We start from the raw sequence: 16,383 nt of genomic DNA, 5'->3' as shown, positions 1-16,383 counted from the left end.
AGAGGCCTGAAGTGAATGAAGACCATGGATCAACTATCACAGCTGGTACTCAAGATTGCTTGTTGAATTAATTTTTTTTGTTTATGATTAATTCAAAACTAACATAAATTGATACTTTTTTGTTTAACAGATGTATATCAAGCCTTCAATGATGGGGAAAGTGGAAGAGACCAACAAAAAGCTGCTACCGTATCTTTATCAAATAATGGTTTGCTGTGTTTCTATGTTTTTCTAAATTTTTCTGACTACAGTTCTTTTAATGGCTGTATGTTCTTTTGCTCAATTAATTGTAGGCTTTTCTAGTCCCAGGTAGAATTACAAAAGCTGGTACTGAAGATGCTAAAGTGATAGAGTTCCAGCTTTCGGCTCCCTAAGCTATTTCTACTGATTTGCCGAAAAATGTGATGAAGTGTTCAGTTTGCAAGAAAACTGGACATAATAGGCAAACTTGTGATTCCTTTCAGGCTCGATCTTAGAGAAAAAGACGGGCTGCTATGTCAGTTTATGGTCCATTTCCTCCTTCAAAACGGAAAAAGGCCAGGAGAAAACAAACGGTCAGTTTGTGTGTATAATTGTTAAGCAAAATTGGAAATTCGTTGTCTACTCTATTCCCTAACGCATGTATGTGATTTATGTAGACACATAGGGTGTTAGATGAAGATGATGATGAAGCTGACATAGCAATACTGGAGGGATGATTAATAGATGTGAACCCCCCTGACTGCTTAATTTTTTGTTGCACATGTTTAGGGCATGAAGTCTCCCTAATATAGATCTTACAATTGTAATTATAGCGTACTGATCTTGTGGGGGAAAGAGAACAGAAAATATCATTGTGTTGTTTTGTTTTGTAAAAGTCTGCCGATGTTATCTTGCCATGTATCTCATTGCCTAGACATGAGCTTGGCATTGATCTCTTTTGGACAATTGGCATTCACTGGTTATATGAAATTCCTAATATCTTTTGTTGGTTGCATAATCATCAGGTGTTACATGGGTTGGTTGTGTTTAGAAAGTGTCAAATTTTAAGGCGAAATCTTGCCAAATTTTTTAAGACACCATTAGCTACCTGAATGGCTATTCTTACCATCCAGAATGAGATTAAAATTGCAGAATTAGCATGTCTATCCTTACCTAACTCCGGATGGTATAGACATTTCAGAGTTTAGTAGCACAGGTACGAGAGATGGAGTCATGACTTTCTCGTGGTTATGTAGGTTTCCTTTTGTCTGCCTTCTTGTTTGGTATAACTAACTCTATCTAGCTTTTTCAAAATGTTGTGTACATACCTGGCACATGATTAACAGAAATCTAAACTTTTAAAGACTCCATACTCAACCTGATTTTGTACTTGAATTCTCAAAGATCCTAAGACTTTCCAACCATTTGATGTAAAATTTCGTGGAGTAATGATAATTTTGATGCATTTTGCTCAAGTAATTAATTGAAGGGATAACCTAGAGATTCTTGTTTGGCTAACACGCTTGTGTCTTCCTCTGCTTTCGGTGTACAAGGAAAACTGAAGATCCTGAGAGGTCACTGCAAAAAATTTTTTGAGAATGGGAGCAAAATAGTAGTTTTTATTAATTTTGCAAGTTTTATTAATCAGGTTGTAAAGCTTATACATGGAGCAGTTAGCTCAGTTACATCAATAGCTCACTAAACATATCTATATATTCCATACTATGAACAATGAAACATAATCAGCAACATGATACACCTATCAAAACAATTATGAGTGAAACACTATTCCACGATGATATCCCAATTAGCTTTAGCAGTAGCAGAGAGATGCTTGTAAATGACTTCATATCTGGCCTTCCAAGCTTGATATACAGTTATAGCCAGAACCAATTTTCTTGATGTATTTGGGGTTGCTAAATGTTTGTGGCAAAGCAACCAAAGAATGAAGGAGAACCAAGGAATGCTATCTTTATCCCACACAAATTTGCATCATTCAACCTTAGCTCCAGCAGGTCTCAAAGCCGATGTGAAATGTAGCAAGAACCAGCTAGCCATTTAGTTTGATCAGTCTTATCTAGAGTGGGAACAAACAGATTTGGAGTGAGGTTCTGCAATTCCCTCACTAGCCTACATCAAATAAGGACACTTGAGAAAGCGAATAAAACTGCGGATCAACTACAGGTTCCAACAAAATTTGCTAATTCTGTATTTCATCAACAGAAGACAGCTTCCAACAAAACAGATTACAATGGGCTAAATCTAATTTTTAATCTCATTCAGGAAGGCCTATCAACATGTCCATATATAAAAATTGTCCATCCATTGCGTATATTACTTACACAAATGCTTCATCAAATGCTTACGCAGCCTTACAACCAAATCATAGTCAAACAAAATTAAGGCCAACCATAGCCACCTTACAACTTCGTCAACAAAAGGCTAACAGCAACTACATGCGTTTCTCTAATTCATCTAAACTAACATTTGGAGCCCCAAGTCTTTTTTAGCATGTCCTCTTTTCTCGTTGCCAACAAGCACAACAATTAACAAGCAACCACAACAAACAGCAACAAAAACTAGCAACTTGCTCTTATCTCTTAACTTTCAAATTTCAGCCTTCATCATTTTCTTCTCTTCTTTCAACCTTGCAAGTTCAATCTTCATGAACTGGTTCTCTTGTTCAGCTTTCCTTAGTTCCTTCAAAAGTTTTGCCATTGTATTTTTTGTCATCTCCGGCATTGGTGGATCATACCACAAAAAGTACTTGCAAGCCTTCGGTGACTATAATCAATATCAATACCCCAATTAGATTACCTATTATTGCAAGTTAATCTAAAGCACAAATTACTACTAAATACCCATATCCGATTATACTACCAAAATTAAAAAATTAATTCCCCTGAAATATATTAACAAAATAGAAAAAATACCCTATAATTCTTGTAGCCGTGGAATCTTCTTCCTGGATTTGACAATGTCCACGAAGTAGCAATTCGACATGGTTCATTACAATCACAAAACACGCTCTCAAATCCATTGTACTGACCTACCTTCTCTCTCTTCACCCCTGATAAATTTTCACTTTCCTTATCCTTATGATTTGAGTGTTGGAAGCTGCATGAACTTGATGCTCCATTGAAATACTTTTTCCCTTGATGCATCTTACATGTGCTCCTTTGCAGATACAATTGGGCAACTAAAAATGAGCCCTAATGTCTTCAAACCAGATGCTCGTTCCTTTTTGTAATGATATCTATTCCGTTTCAGTGGATAATTGCAGGAGATTAATCTAGTATGACAATTATACCCCTTTGGTCCACGCAAATTGAGTAAAATGTAGTAAAAAGTCCTACATTGAAAGTAAAAAACTAGTTCAGGGACTAAATTAGATAAAATATTTAATGAAGGGCGAAATTGATTTAAGTGAAAATGTTTAGGGACCAAATTGGTGAAATTCCCTATGGAATTAAGCAATTCTAATATTTTGGTAGAAAGGTCCCACAATATGGCGGCTCAGGTCTTGAACATGGTCCAAGCATATATACATACATACATACATATATATGTGTGTGTGTGTGTGTGTATGTATATATGTATATATAAATATATGTATGCATATATATATACACACACATCCACATACATACATACATACATGTGTGTGTATACATACATATGTATATTTGTGTGCGTGTGTGCACACGTACAAACATATACATATACATATATATATGTATATATAAATATATGTATGTATATATATACACACACACGTCCACATACATACATACATATATGTGTGTGTATACATACATATGTATATATATATATATATATATATGTGCGTATGTACATATATATATGTGTGTGTGCGTATGCGCGCACGTACAAACATATACAGGTTTCTGTACTTCAAGTTTCTCAAAATGTACATATATATATATCACACGTACAAATATATACATATATACATATATGTATATATATACACGCACACATCCACATACATACATACATACATACATATGTATATATATGTGCATATGTACATATATATATATGTATGTATTTATGTGTGTGTGTGCGCACACGTACAATCATATACATATACATTTATATATATATATATATATTCATTTATTTATGTGTGCAAGTATGTGTTCTCCTTTATTTTGTCATGTCGCTTCTTTCTCCTCCCTAAATATTTAGAGACTTCGAATAATCTCTCTAGCTCATTCTTTATATTTTGTAACTATTAATTTTGTCAGTTTATAACCATTCGTTTTTAGTAATTGACTCATCATGATACGATGATTACATAACTAATCAAACTCGCAGAGTATAGCTTAACACATTCATTCACGTGATAATAACTAACATGGCAAATTATCTATTTGGCCCTTGAACTTTTAGTTTAGGTAAAATTAAACCCTCTAACTATTTGTAGTTAACTTTTAGCCCTCGAACTTGTAAAATTTGGAACCCATGACCCTTTTAGCTAGTTTATCCAATTTTACAACCAGAAAGCAAATCACACGAATGGCAATATGCTTTAAAGAAGGGCCTTTTTGTCCACATAAAAATAAGCAAAAAGTGAACAACTCCATCTTCTTCCCTTTCCCCAACCCAAATCGCTAATAGATCTCAACAAACGAAATGCAGAGGGAAGGAAGAGAAGTGTGCCACGAAACAAGCAAAAATGCGCAAATTTCGTAGCTCTCTGCTTCCTATTTGTCCCTGCGGTAAAGTCACAAAGATGATTATTTCGTGGATTGATAGAAACCCAAGGAGAAGGTACGTTGTTTGCTCACAATTAGTTGATGGTTATGGGTATTGGGATTGGATTGACGAGGAGATGTGTCGCCATTCTATTGAGTTGATACGGAGCCTTTTAAGGAGGATCAATACAACACAAAAACAAAAAAAGGAATTTGAAGCTGCAACATCAAGATCCGAGGCAAAAGCTGCTAAGTTGAAGGCAAAATTAAGAGAAACAGAGAAGCATCTACGGTAGTAGAAATGGTTGAATAAGTTTCTTACAAAGGTACTTGTGGTGAGTTGGTTGGTTGCTGTAATAATGATGCTTAAAGAGAAAAAAAGTGGTGGAGTCTTTGCTGGGATGCTGCAAATGGGGGTGAATGTACTGTGGTGATGCTGCAAATTCGTGTGATTTGGCTTTTCCGGTTGCAAAACCGAATAAATTGGCCAAAAGGGCTACGGGTTCCCAATTTTACAAGTTCAAGAGCTGAAAATTGACTACAAATAGTTCGAGGGCTTAATTTTACCCAAACTAAAAGTTCAAAGGCCAAACGGATAATTTGCCCTAACTAATGCTAATAACGGGAACTGTTGACTCCTTTCTTTTCTTGTTAATGCTAATTTCTTTCATTTAGATTATACTCGAAACGAAAATAATCAAACTATTTGTTTGATTTCATATTCTTCCGATCTTTCTTTTTAATACAACGAAAAGTATATATTTTGAAAGGAAAAATCGTTCAAAACATCCCTCACATTTTGCAAAATGACTTTTTTCATCAATCACTTTTAAAAGTGTAATTTTAAATCCCTTACAAATGCAAATTTGTCAAATTTAGTCCCTACCTAAGTTTTTGACTAGTTTTTTCTCGGAATCCACTGCATCTCTTGCACGTGATCATTTTTGAAAGATAAAATTGTCAAATCAAAATTTACATAATTCGATCCGTAGTCCCTCACATTTCATAAAATGAATTTTTTCATTTCTCACATTTCACAAAATGAATTTTTGCATTCCTCACATTTTACAAAATGAATATTTTTATCCCTCGTTGATCATATGTATGAATAGTTTTTTTTAAACCCATGTATATATCTATTTGATTTCACCGAAATAGTATGAATGGCATGTAATATATTTCTATTTGATTTTGCCTGTTCTAGCGAATCAAATAGAGATATATTATATGCTATTTGTATTGTTCAGGTGAAATCAAATAGATATATACATAGGTTTAAAAAAAATTATTAGTTTTTCACTCATGTTCATTTCTTTTTACTCGGAAAGTGAATACAAAAAATACATTAATCCTAAATATCATCAAGTGTTTATATCGAATTAAATTTGGATAGAAGTAATACAACAGTTAGTCTTAAAGGTGGTGACTACAAACTTCAGATTTAAACTACAATTTGTTAGCATGATTATAGAATTTGAATTAGAACCCATTAATTAGATGACCTTTTTGTACAACTCAATAACTGAATTATTACTAACAGAGAAAAGGCCACAAATATTAAATAGGTTCATATGGTGAAATCAAATAGATATATACATGGGTTTAAAACAAAATCGTTAGTTTTAAACCCATATATATATATCTATTGAATAGCATGTGTATAACTATAATTAGCCTATTTAATTAGGTGAAATCAACCACAAATATATTACATGCTATTCGTACTGTTCAGGTGAAATCAAATAGATATATATATATATATATATATGGGTTTAAAAAAATGCTAGGGATAATTTCAGAAACCTCTCCTGAGGTTTCTGACAGTCTCACTCTCCTCCCCTGTGGTTTCAAAAATATCACAAATCTCCCTTGAGGTTTAGAATTTTGTAACAAAATCAGCCCATGATGTCAAAAGTGAACATAAAAAAGTGTTTTCAGGAAAGAGAGGGAATTTTGTTTCCATAAATGCCCATGAGGTAAGTGTACAAGTTATATTAGTGAAATAATGAAAACTAATAAAAATAAAAAATAAATTAGAAAAAAGGGGTATTAAATCAACTATTAGTGCTTATGAGAGTGCATTAAATATTTAGTGAAGAGATAGTTTACTTCAATAAGTAGCATGTATATAAATACTTAGTGAATGTACAATCTGATTGAAATAATGTACACCGTGTTATCGACCAAGTACGATGCATAGAAATTGTTGAACATACAGTTATTTGTTCACATGCATATTGCAATTAGTCATCGCAACAATATGCTTAGTGCAATGGTATGTATACATTTGGAATGGTTATTGGTACTTTGACCCACTTGTGCATCTCCTTACAAGCTGCAGTGGGTATGTAATTTTATCTATATGACTAATACTAATTTGCTTATAAATACCTTACACGGGGTGATTTATGAGGTATAATCAGTTTACAAATATATATATTATGTTAGATGTTAGTTACTTGACCATGTATATCTATTAAAAGTAGTGTAATGGTACGCATAAATTTGGAATTGTTAGGTGTTAAAAAAATATATATCATGTTAGGTGTTAGTTATTTAACAATATATATATATATATATATATATATATATATATAAGGGAGATTAGATATAGCACAGAAAAAAATAATTACGTGAGTTGGAATGTATTTGTCCTGATAATCACGAAATATTAGCTGACTTGTGAGGGTATTGAAGTCTTTTTGGCCATGATGATGTAAGAAATGGGACCTAAATTCTGACAGGGGAGGTTTGTGATATTTTTGAAACCACAAGGGAGGAGAGTGAGACTGTCAGAAACCTCAGGGGAGGTATCTGAAATTATCCCAAAATGCTATTTATACACATAGTCAATGAGGGATGAAAAAAATTCATTTTTGTGAAATGTGAGGGATGAAAAAATTTATTTTGTAAAATGTAAGGGACAACACAATTCATTTTATGAAATGTGAGAGACTATGAATTGGATTATGTAAAATTTGATTTGACAATTTTGCCTCTAAAAAACGATCACATGCAAAACACATGGTGAATTCCGGAAAAACTGGTCGGAAACCTAGGTTAGGGACCAAATTTGATCAATGTGAATTTATAAGGGATGTAAAATTACACTTTTAAAAGTGAAGGACGACAAAAGTGATTTCGTAAAATGTGAGGGACGTTTTGAACGAATTTTTCTTTTGAAAATACACAACCAGGAATTCTAATAATAAAAAGCTTTCGTGTTATATTTGAAGCAAAACGTTTAGGGATTTAAATAACTATTGTTATCATCTTAAATAACAACAGGAATAAAAATACTTGTTCAAGGGAAAAAAAATAGAAAATAAAAGATGATACAAAGTAGTAATTTAACCATCTTTATATTTAATTATTAATTCAGTATTATCCATTCAATACAATCCAAATGTATTTATTTTACTTGACCCACAAAAATTTCACACAAACACCAGTGCATATGACGGGAAAAATATAAGGAAAAGATATTTAATGCTCGTTTTAATTTTTCATTATTAGAATTCTTAGTTTAACATGTGACTCAATTCAATCTTCTTCACATCTCATTTCATTTTAAAACTTTCAATATCATTATTTGAAATTTAATGGACTATATTGATCGAAACACTGAACATTAAAGAAATAAAATACAAAGTCAAAATTTTTTTACTAACGTTGATTTAATTTTGATGTTAGTCATTCTGAAAAAAATTATTTTATTAATTTCCAAAATTTGTCCAAAACTCGAAACATTGGGAACCACATTTGTGAAGGCCAAAATTTTGGAGACTACTTAGGCGCACAGGTCATCGGAGAGGGAACAACTTTGCAATCGTCTCTTTGATCTAAATAACCATCCAATAATAACACAGAAATCTCGATAACTCGCTCTTTTTAAACATAAAATCCTGTAAGAATCCACCTACTGACTCTAGTTTTACCAAAGATGAAATTAAAGCCTAGAATTCTAATACCAATCTTATTCTCTCGAAGAGTTGGCACAATAATTGAAGACGACTTTTACTAATTCAAAGTCTCTCTCTTGCTCTCTTCTCCTTTCCTAGAAGAAATCCTCCAAGGGCGGAACAGAAAAATCCATTTTTCTCCATCCGATCATCAGAACTGTCTCTCCGCTCGCAGTCAAGGTGCATTCGATCTTTGAACCCTCAAAGCTGGTGTTTTCTTTTGCATTTTGGTTATTACAACTGCTTCATGCAAATCTCTTTGTCATCAAATAGAGCCATGAAATTCTGCTCCCTGTTGCTTCTACTTGAAAGTGGTCTATATAATCACTTTGTCCCCTTGATTGATTACTGCTGCTTTGATCATAACTTCTTGTATGGTATGCATAATCCTCAAGCATTTTAGTTTGTTCAAGACATAGAAGATGAGTTGTAGTACTCGAATTCTTTTGTTCGTCAGGTTGACCAAATTTGCTAATATTCTTTTTTTTCCCTGTTCTGAGAAACCTTAATCATTGCTAGCCCTCAAAGTCAATAACTTGGTTCCATAGGAATGTTTGTTTTCTTTCTTGAATGACTTTTGTCATATTACTAGTTGTCGTCAAGTTGTCCGTACACAGTAGTGTTATTACATCGCGAGTGAAGAAACAGAAAGTTCGGATACTTACGGATACGGGGTGCAACCGTTTGTGCCGGTTGTATTCATTTTTCAGAGCGCGTAACTTTCATTGCACACGATGTAACTTACTTTGAACACAAAGTAATTTTACAACACTTTTTTGTGGGCCCCACACATGGCGTGAAAATCGAGTTACATGGTGTAATCTGAGCCACACAAATTTTTGAAGCCACATCGTGACCGTGAACCTTCAGGAACGGTTGTCACTGACAATCGTTCCTGTCCCGTATCCGATACTTCCACTAACCTGTAAAAACTGTCATATCTTCCTTTTTGGTTTCTTCTAAAATTATGTCACACATAAAATCAAGAAAAGCTAAATTTCTACATACTAAAGTTACAAGTTTTATGAGATCATCAATTCACTAATGGTATGATCATCAGTTCACTGAACGTATGAACTGAAGGTGGAGGGTGTAGAATCTCTAGATCATCAAATCCATCAAACTATTTTCTTAAGGTGGACAGGCGCAGATTTAAGTCCCTTTCAATTTAATTTGGCATAGTTGGCACCCAAAAATTCTCTTTAGTGCCATTGCTGGTCCCACCTTCTATTCAGTACTTGTTCAGCTACGCGATTGGAGCAGAATTTTCATACAAATGGTGCGTTTGCTGTAATTCTTTCAGAAATTGATAACATGTTCACAGTTGTGATTGTATTCGTATATTAAGTTAGTGTATATGAACAAAATCTATGTGTACAACAAAGTAATATTAGCCTACATTAAATAATATAACATTCATACAACTACATCAAAACTATAGCTGTCAAACAAACCCATTTAATTAAATTTGCCCGTACCCGTCCATGAATAGATGGGTATGGGTATCTTAAATTTTTACATATGGGTATACCCATCAAATCCAATTAACCCATTTAGAATTGTTTTCCTCCAAACCTCTTCTCTTCCCCCCACCCATTTTTTTTTTCAAATTTTTCATTTTGCCATGATATTAACTACTTTTGTTTCATTATTATTATTATTTGTTGGTTTTATCGTATCATTTTATTTTCTCTTAGTTTGTTAGCTTGCTCATTTCTCAACATTACCAATTTATGACAAGTTTTATCCTCTTTTCTTACTTTTCCAAAATGAAATTTTAAATTTACACACAAAAAAATGCTAGAGATTCAAAATTTTTGGATTAAGTTTTTATATTACCTTTTATAGTACTTAGTTCAAATTTTTATATTCTTATTGTTTAATTATTAAATAGTATGTAAATTTGCGACATAGAGTACGGATGAAAAAAAATTAATAATTAGGCTTATTGAGCATTATAAGTAAATATTTAAAACTAATGATGGGTGCAAAGGATGATATAAATTGATAACTTAGTTTGTAAAAATGAATTTACAAAAAGTTAAAATAAATAGGTTATAAATGGGTAATTGAGTTGCCCAATTTATTTTTTGATTTACCCATTTATACCTATCTAATTAAATTGGTATAAATGGGTTCACTCACTTATACCTATTATCCATTTTACCCAACCTAAACCCGCCCAAATCGCCCATTTTGGCACCTCTAATCAAAACCGCAACTGTGTACCTATCCCAAACCCTTTGTTTCCACTGCTAGAAAGACCGATTGGCATGTAGAGGAAGTTAAAAGATAGTGGAACTGTAGGCACATGCTCAATATTGTGGGTTTTGGACATGTATATTTTTCTTTCCACTGTAGGCTAGAAATGAAAAAAAAAAAAAGAGTTAAATAAACTGGATTTATACAGTCACCCAATGAAATTAGAATTCTCATTCTTATTAGCATCTTCGAAACAAACTTTCTTTCTTTTTTTTTTTTCCGAGTTGTATGTGATATTGTTAGTCATCAGGAATTGTTGAACCAGAGCTGTAAGTGACGTCTTTCTTCTGATGGAGTTATGTTGGTGTACTAAATTTCCAACTTAAGAGAAATTAGCTTCGAAAATTTTGAAACTATTTAAATGGGATTATTTTGGTTCCATAAAAGATTTGTCAGGTTTAATAAGCACATTAGAAATTTCTGACATCCATTATGTGCTATCTCGACTTAAAGTTTATACATGCCTAACTCAAATTTGAATTCTCTCTTTAACAATTGATTTTTCAGGATGCCATCCTGTTTACCAAACATTGCTGGGGGCGTAATAGCGCCTGGTGTTCAAGCCATTAAAGATGCATGCACGTGTTTGAAAGACAAATATGATAAAGTGAAGAAGATTAAGCAGAACTTGGATAAGCTCGAAAAAGAAGAGAAATTGCTTGGTGCTGCCAAATCAGATTTGGAGTATGCAATTGCGAGGAACAGTATTGATATGGAGCCAACCGAAACTGCCAATACTTGGCTTGAGCTGGTAAAGGAGAGGGAAAAAGAAGTCCAAGAACTGAAAAACAAATATCTTCATAACCATAAGTGCCTTTGCGGGATGTGGCCATTCTATAAGCTTATGAAGCTCAGTGAAGATCTAATGGAGAAAACGGATGAGCTGAAAGAGTTAAAAGCCAACCTTGACTTGCAGAATGCATTGAGGGAGAAGCAATTCGAGCCAGGGGAAATAATGCTTGGTGGAGATGGAGATCATATCCCTAAATCAATGTCTGAGACGGTAGAAGAGCTGCTGAAGTGCCTGGGAGATAAAGAGGTGAGGAGGATTGGCATATGGGGAATGGCAGGAGTAGGAAAAACCCGTATCTTAAGGCACCTGAATGACAAGGCATACCAACTGCGTAAACTCAATCCCATTATATGGGTGGATGTTGAGAAAGAAGGTACTGTCAACAACATTCAATCAGATATTTTGGCAAGCTTAAAGCTAGAGGTTCAACACAGGGACAGGACAGCACATGTTGCACACAAAATATCCATGGCCCTGGAGAAACTTGACTATTTATTGCTTCTCGATCAATGTCCTGGAGATATTGATCTCAATGAAGTGGGAATTCGTCACAATCACAAGGGAAAGGTAATTGTTGCATCCCGTGACAAACCTGACTGTGCTGCAATGGATGTTCATCGAGTATTCAAAGTGTGCAAGTTGTCTGATGGTGATGCAGAGGAATTGTTTAAGGAAACTGTGGGTGACATTGCAGATCATCCGCACTTTAAAGGAATAAAAGAGCGAATACTCAAACAACTAGGTGGTCTCCCACTTGCAATCAAAACTATTGCCAGAAGTTTAAAAGATCAGCCGGAGGCCATTTGGCATAATACATTGAGGGAGTTGCAATCTCCCAAGAACTTTGGTGATCAATTTGAGGAACTCTTCAAGGCTTTTGATTTCTCTTACAAGAATCTACCTGGGGATGATTTCAGGAAGTGCTTACTTTACGGGGCATTATTTGCACCAGATTATCAAATTGACAAGGATTACTTAACCGAATGTTGGATATCTGAGCAATTTATTCCTGCCACTGAGCTAAATGGAGCAGACACTAATGTCCAACAATTAAGGCTATTTCGAGACAGAGGACACAAAATCCTGCAAGAACTTACAAAAGCTTGTCTATTTGAGTGGTGTTCCAGGTCAAATTTTCTCACCATGCCTACTCCTTTTAGGAAGATTGCACTGACATTTACCTACCCACAAGAAGAAGGCAGCAGTAGCAGCAGCTTACTTGTGAGAGGAGAAGAAAAATTGTTTAATCCACCAGAAAAGGAACATTGGATAGGCGCGAAAAGGATCTCGCTAATGTGCAACGGATTCAAGTCCTTGCCAGAATGCCCTGAGTGTCCGACTACCACAACACTATTGCTCCAGAGAAATGAAGAGCTGGACACAATTGATGATTCTTTTTTTGCTTCCATGGTGCAGCTCAGAGTTCTTGATCTCCATCACACCAAAATAGAATCACTACCATCATCTATCACCAAGTTAGTTGAACTGAAATCCTTGTATCTCAATGAGTGCCGGGATTTGGTTTCACTACCCGAACATCTTGGAAAACTTACCAATCTCGAGATTCTTGACATCCGAGACACAGGCCTGCAGAGCTTGCCAACTGAAGTTGCACAGTTAGTAAGCCTGAGGTGCCTGAGAGTTTCCTTTGTTTACGATCCTCTCATAGCAAGGTCTAATGGGGATCATAACAAAGAGGATAATCAGCCACGACGGATTATTCCCCATAATGTGATTGGCCTACTTTGTCATCTTGAAGAATTGACCATCATTGTCGATCCTAGAGAACAAAGCTGGAATGACATTGTCACAAGTGTTGCCAAAGAGATAACAAACTTAGAAAGTCTGACTACACTTTTCATCTACTTCCCAAAAGTAGAATTCCTCACTACTTTCATAGACGAAAGTTGCTCCAGGAGATATTGGCAAGATAACGGTTTAAGAGCATTCAGAATCATAGTTGGCTCAAATGGGGAAAACCATAACAAGGGGTTACATAGTTCTAGAGGACCAGCTGAACGGCACCTGAGATTTTCTGCAGGTGAAAATGTCTGTTGTGAAGCAATTCAAAAGGTTCTCAGAAGGTCCAGTGCTTTTGAATTGATTGGCAACCAAGACACTAAAAGTTTATCAGACATTGGAATTGACTGTATGAGGTCGTTGGCAGTTTGTGTAGTAGAAGGCTGTGATCAGATCAGCTCCATCATCAGCTGTGGCTCTGATGCTGCTAGGATTGTATTTCCATTCCTTGAGAAGCTACATCTGGTTAACCTCAAGAGTTTGTGCTGCATATTGGATGGTTCTGTCGGTACCCAAAGCTTCTCCAAATTGACAAGCATAATAGTTCTTGAATGTCACAAGTTCAAGAAGCTTATTTCACTTGGAATGGTTAAAAATTTGGAGAATCTCAAGCATCTGAAGATTCAAGATTGTTTGGGGATTGAAGAGGTGATAGAAACCGGGGAGATACAGCCGCCCAATGGAGGATTGCCCAACCTTACTGGCTTCCTGCCAAAATTGGAGATTCTGGAGCTCGTGAATCTTCCACTTCTGGTAAGCATATGTAAGAATGACTCACTAGATTGGCGTTCCTTACAGAAAATAGAGATCATTGATTGCTCCAAGCTAAATACTTGGTCAAGAGGGATGTACAATGCAAAGCATTTAAGAAAGATTGAATGCCAAGAACGCTGGTGGGGTCGGTTACCTGATGAAGTTAAAGGGCAGCTAAAGAAGAGGTGTTATTTCATCTGGGAAGAAGCACCTTCTGTTTATTACACACCAAGGGAGGATGGAAGTCATCAGCCTCCTGACTTGCGAAACCTGTCTGACAGATTGGAGCAACACCGGATGCGCCATGAAGATTCAATCTCCCAAGGAAGCTCATCAAGGAGGTATAGTCCTTGATTTTCCATTCGGATGTCCTCAGTGGAAATATGAAATGATTTCCTCTTTTTCTTTCTCATATTTCGTATGTTAATCTCAGTAATCGTGTCCTAAAACTGATAGATGCATAAGTTCTTCAGCTAGAATTTATGATCTCCAAGTGATCTGTCAATTTTACATCTCGCAAGCTCAAAGGATGTGATAAACAACCTTAGACACCAATCTTGAGTTTCTTACTTCATGTTATATTTAGTTTTTGGTATGATTCATAAGCATTTTGTAAGAATGAAGTAGAGATTTTGCCATCTCCTTCGCTTCTACATATGATCATCATGACTTCCATGATAAAATGAAGTTTGTCATAATTAACAACGTGTAGAACTTCACTGTAAATTTTATTCAGCGTACTACGAATCAAATATTTTCTGCACATACCGTTGTGCATCTAATTGAAGGTTAAGTGTAAGAGATTTCAAGTAATTGTTTTGAGAGAATTGGTAGACAAATATTTTGAATGGTTAATTGCGATTTAATCATGCACATGCAAATGCCAAACATGCAAACAAGTTCTAATTATTGAAAACTATGAGAAGCGGTCCTATTATGGATATTCTCATACAATTGCTTTTGCCATATTGGTAAGCCCCAATTCCCCATCTTCATTGCAGAAGTAGTAAATAGTAAACAACACCATCAAATGCGATTCGAATTTTCTAATAGTAATCTGACTCTACCAATTCCAATCACCATCAGCCCCAACAAACGCATAAACATACTCATCCTCTGTATAAAAATATTAAAGTCTTGGGATAAGCATCACTATACTCAGTGAGTAAAACATAACACTCTTGTTAGATCAAGTGTGTTACATACATGCATACATACATATATATATATAGGGAAAATCGTTCAAAACGTCCCTCACATTTTGTAAAATGATTTTTTTCGTCCTTCACTTTTAAAAGTATAATTTTATATCCCTTACAAATTCACATTGATCAAATTTGGTCCCCACCTAGGTTTTCAACTAATTTTTGTCGGAATCCATCATGTGTCTTGCATGTGATCATTTTTTAAGAGCAAAATTGTCAAATCAATTTTACACAATTCAATCCATAGTCCTTCATATTTTACAAAATGAATTTTTTCGTCCCTCAAATTTCACAAAATAAACTCTTTTATTCCTCATATTTTACAAAATGAATTTTTTCATCCCTCATTGATCATGTGTATAAATAATTTTTTAAAATTCACGTATGTATTTATTTGATTTTACCTAAGTAATACAAATAACATGTGTATAACTACAATTAGCCTATTTAGACGAAATCAAATAATTTGGACATTGTCGAGTGTTTATATGAAATTAAATTTGGACAAAAAATAATCAAACGAAAAGTATGACAAAAAAGTATGTAATTGGCACTTTCAAATTTTAAGACAATTATAAGGCAAGTAATTCAACTGTTAGTCTTAAATGTAACGAGTAAAAATTTTAGATTTAAACTGCAATTCGTTAGCATGACTATAGAATTCGAGTTAGGACCCATTAATTAGATGATTTTATTATACAACTCAATAAATGAATTGCTACCAAAAGAGAAAAGACCACAAATATTGAACAAATTCACATCGTGAAATCAAATAGATATATGCATGGGTTTAAAATAAAATTGTTAGTTTTAAACCCATGTATATATCTATTGAATAGCAAGTGTACAATTACAATTAACCTGTTTAGGTGAAATCAAATAAAGATATATTATATGCTATTCGTACTATTCAGGTGAAATCAAAT

The 16,383-nt window shown here is 34.4% G+C and overlaps 1 protein-coding gene across 1 annotated transcript; it reads left to right on the top strand.

The window, feature by feature from the left end:
- The first annotated feature begins 8,749 nt into the window (after positions 1-8,749).
- On the top strand, positions 8,750-14,606 carry LOC113766684 (probable disease resistance protein At4g27220). The gene is made up of 2 exons (XM_027310848.1): positions 8,750-8,824; positions 11,414-14,606. The coding sequence occupies exon 2, from the start codon at positions 11,415-11,417 to the stop codon at positions 14,604-14,606; it is 3,192 nt and encodes a 1,063-aa protein (XP_027166649.1). The 5' UTR covers positions 8,750-8,824; position 11,414.
- The last annotated feature ends 1,777 nt before the right edge of the window (positions 14,607-16,383 follow it).

This window comes from Coffea eugenioides, chromosome 3 (assembly GCF_003713205.1).
Source record: "Coffea eugenioides isolate CCC68of chromosome 3, Ceug_1.0, whole genome shotgun sequence".
NCBI lineage: Eukaryota > Viridiplantae > Streptophyta > Magnoliopsida > Gentianales > Rubiaceae > Coffea > Coffea eugenioides.
The sequence above is the reverse complement of the archived record's forward strand: the minus strand, read 5'-3'. Positions and strand labels throughout refer to the sequence as shown.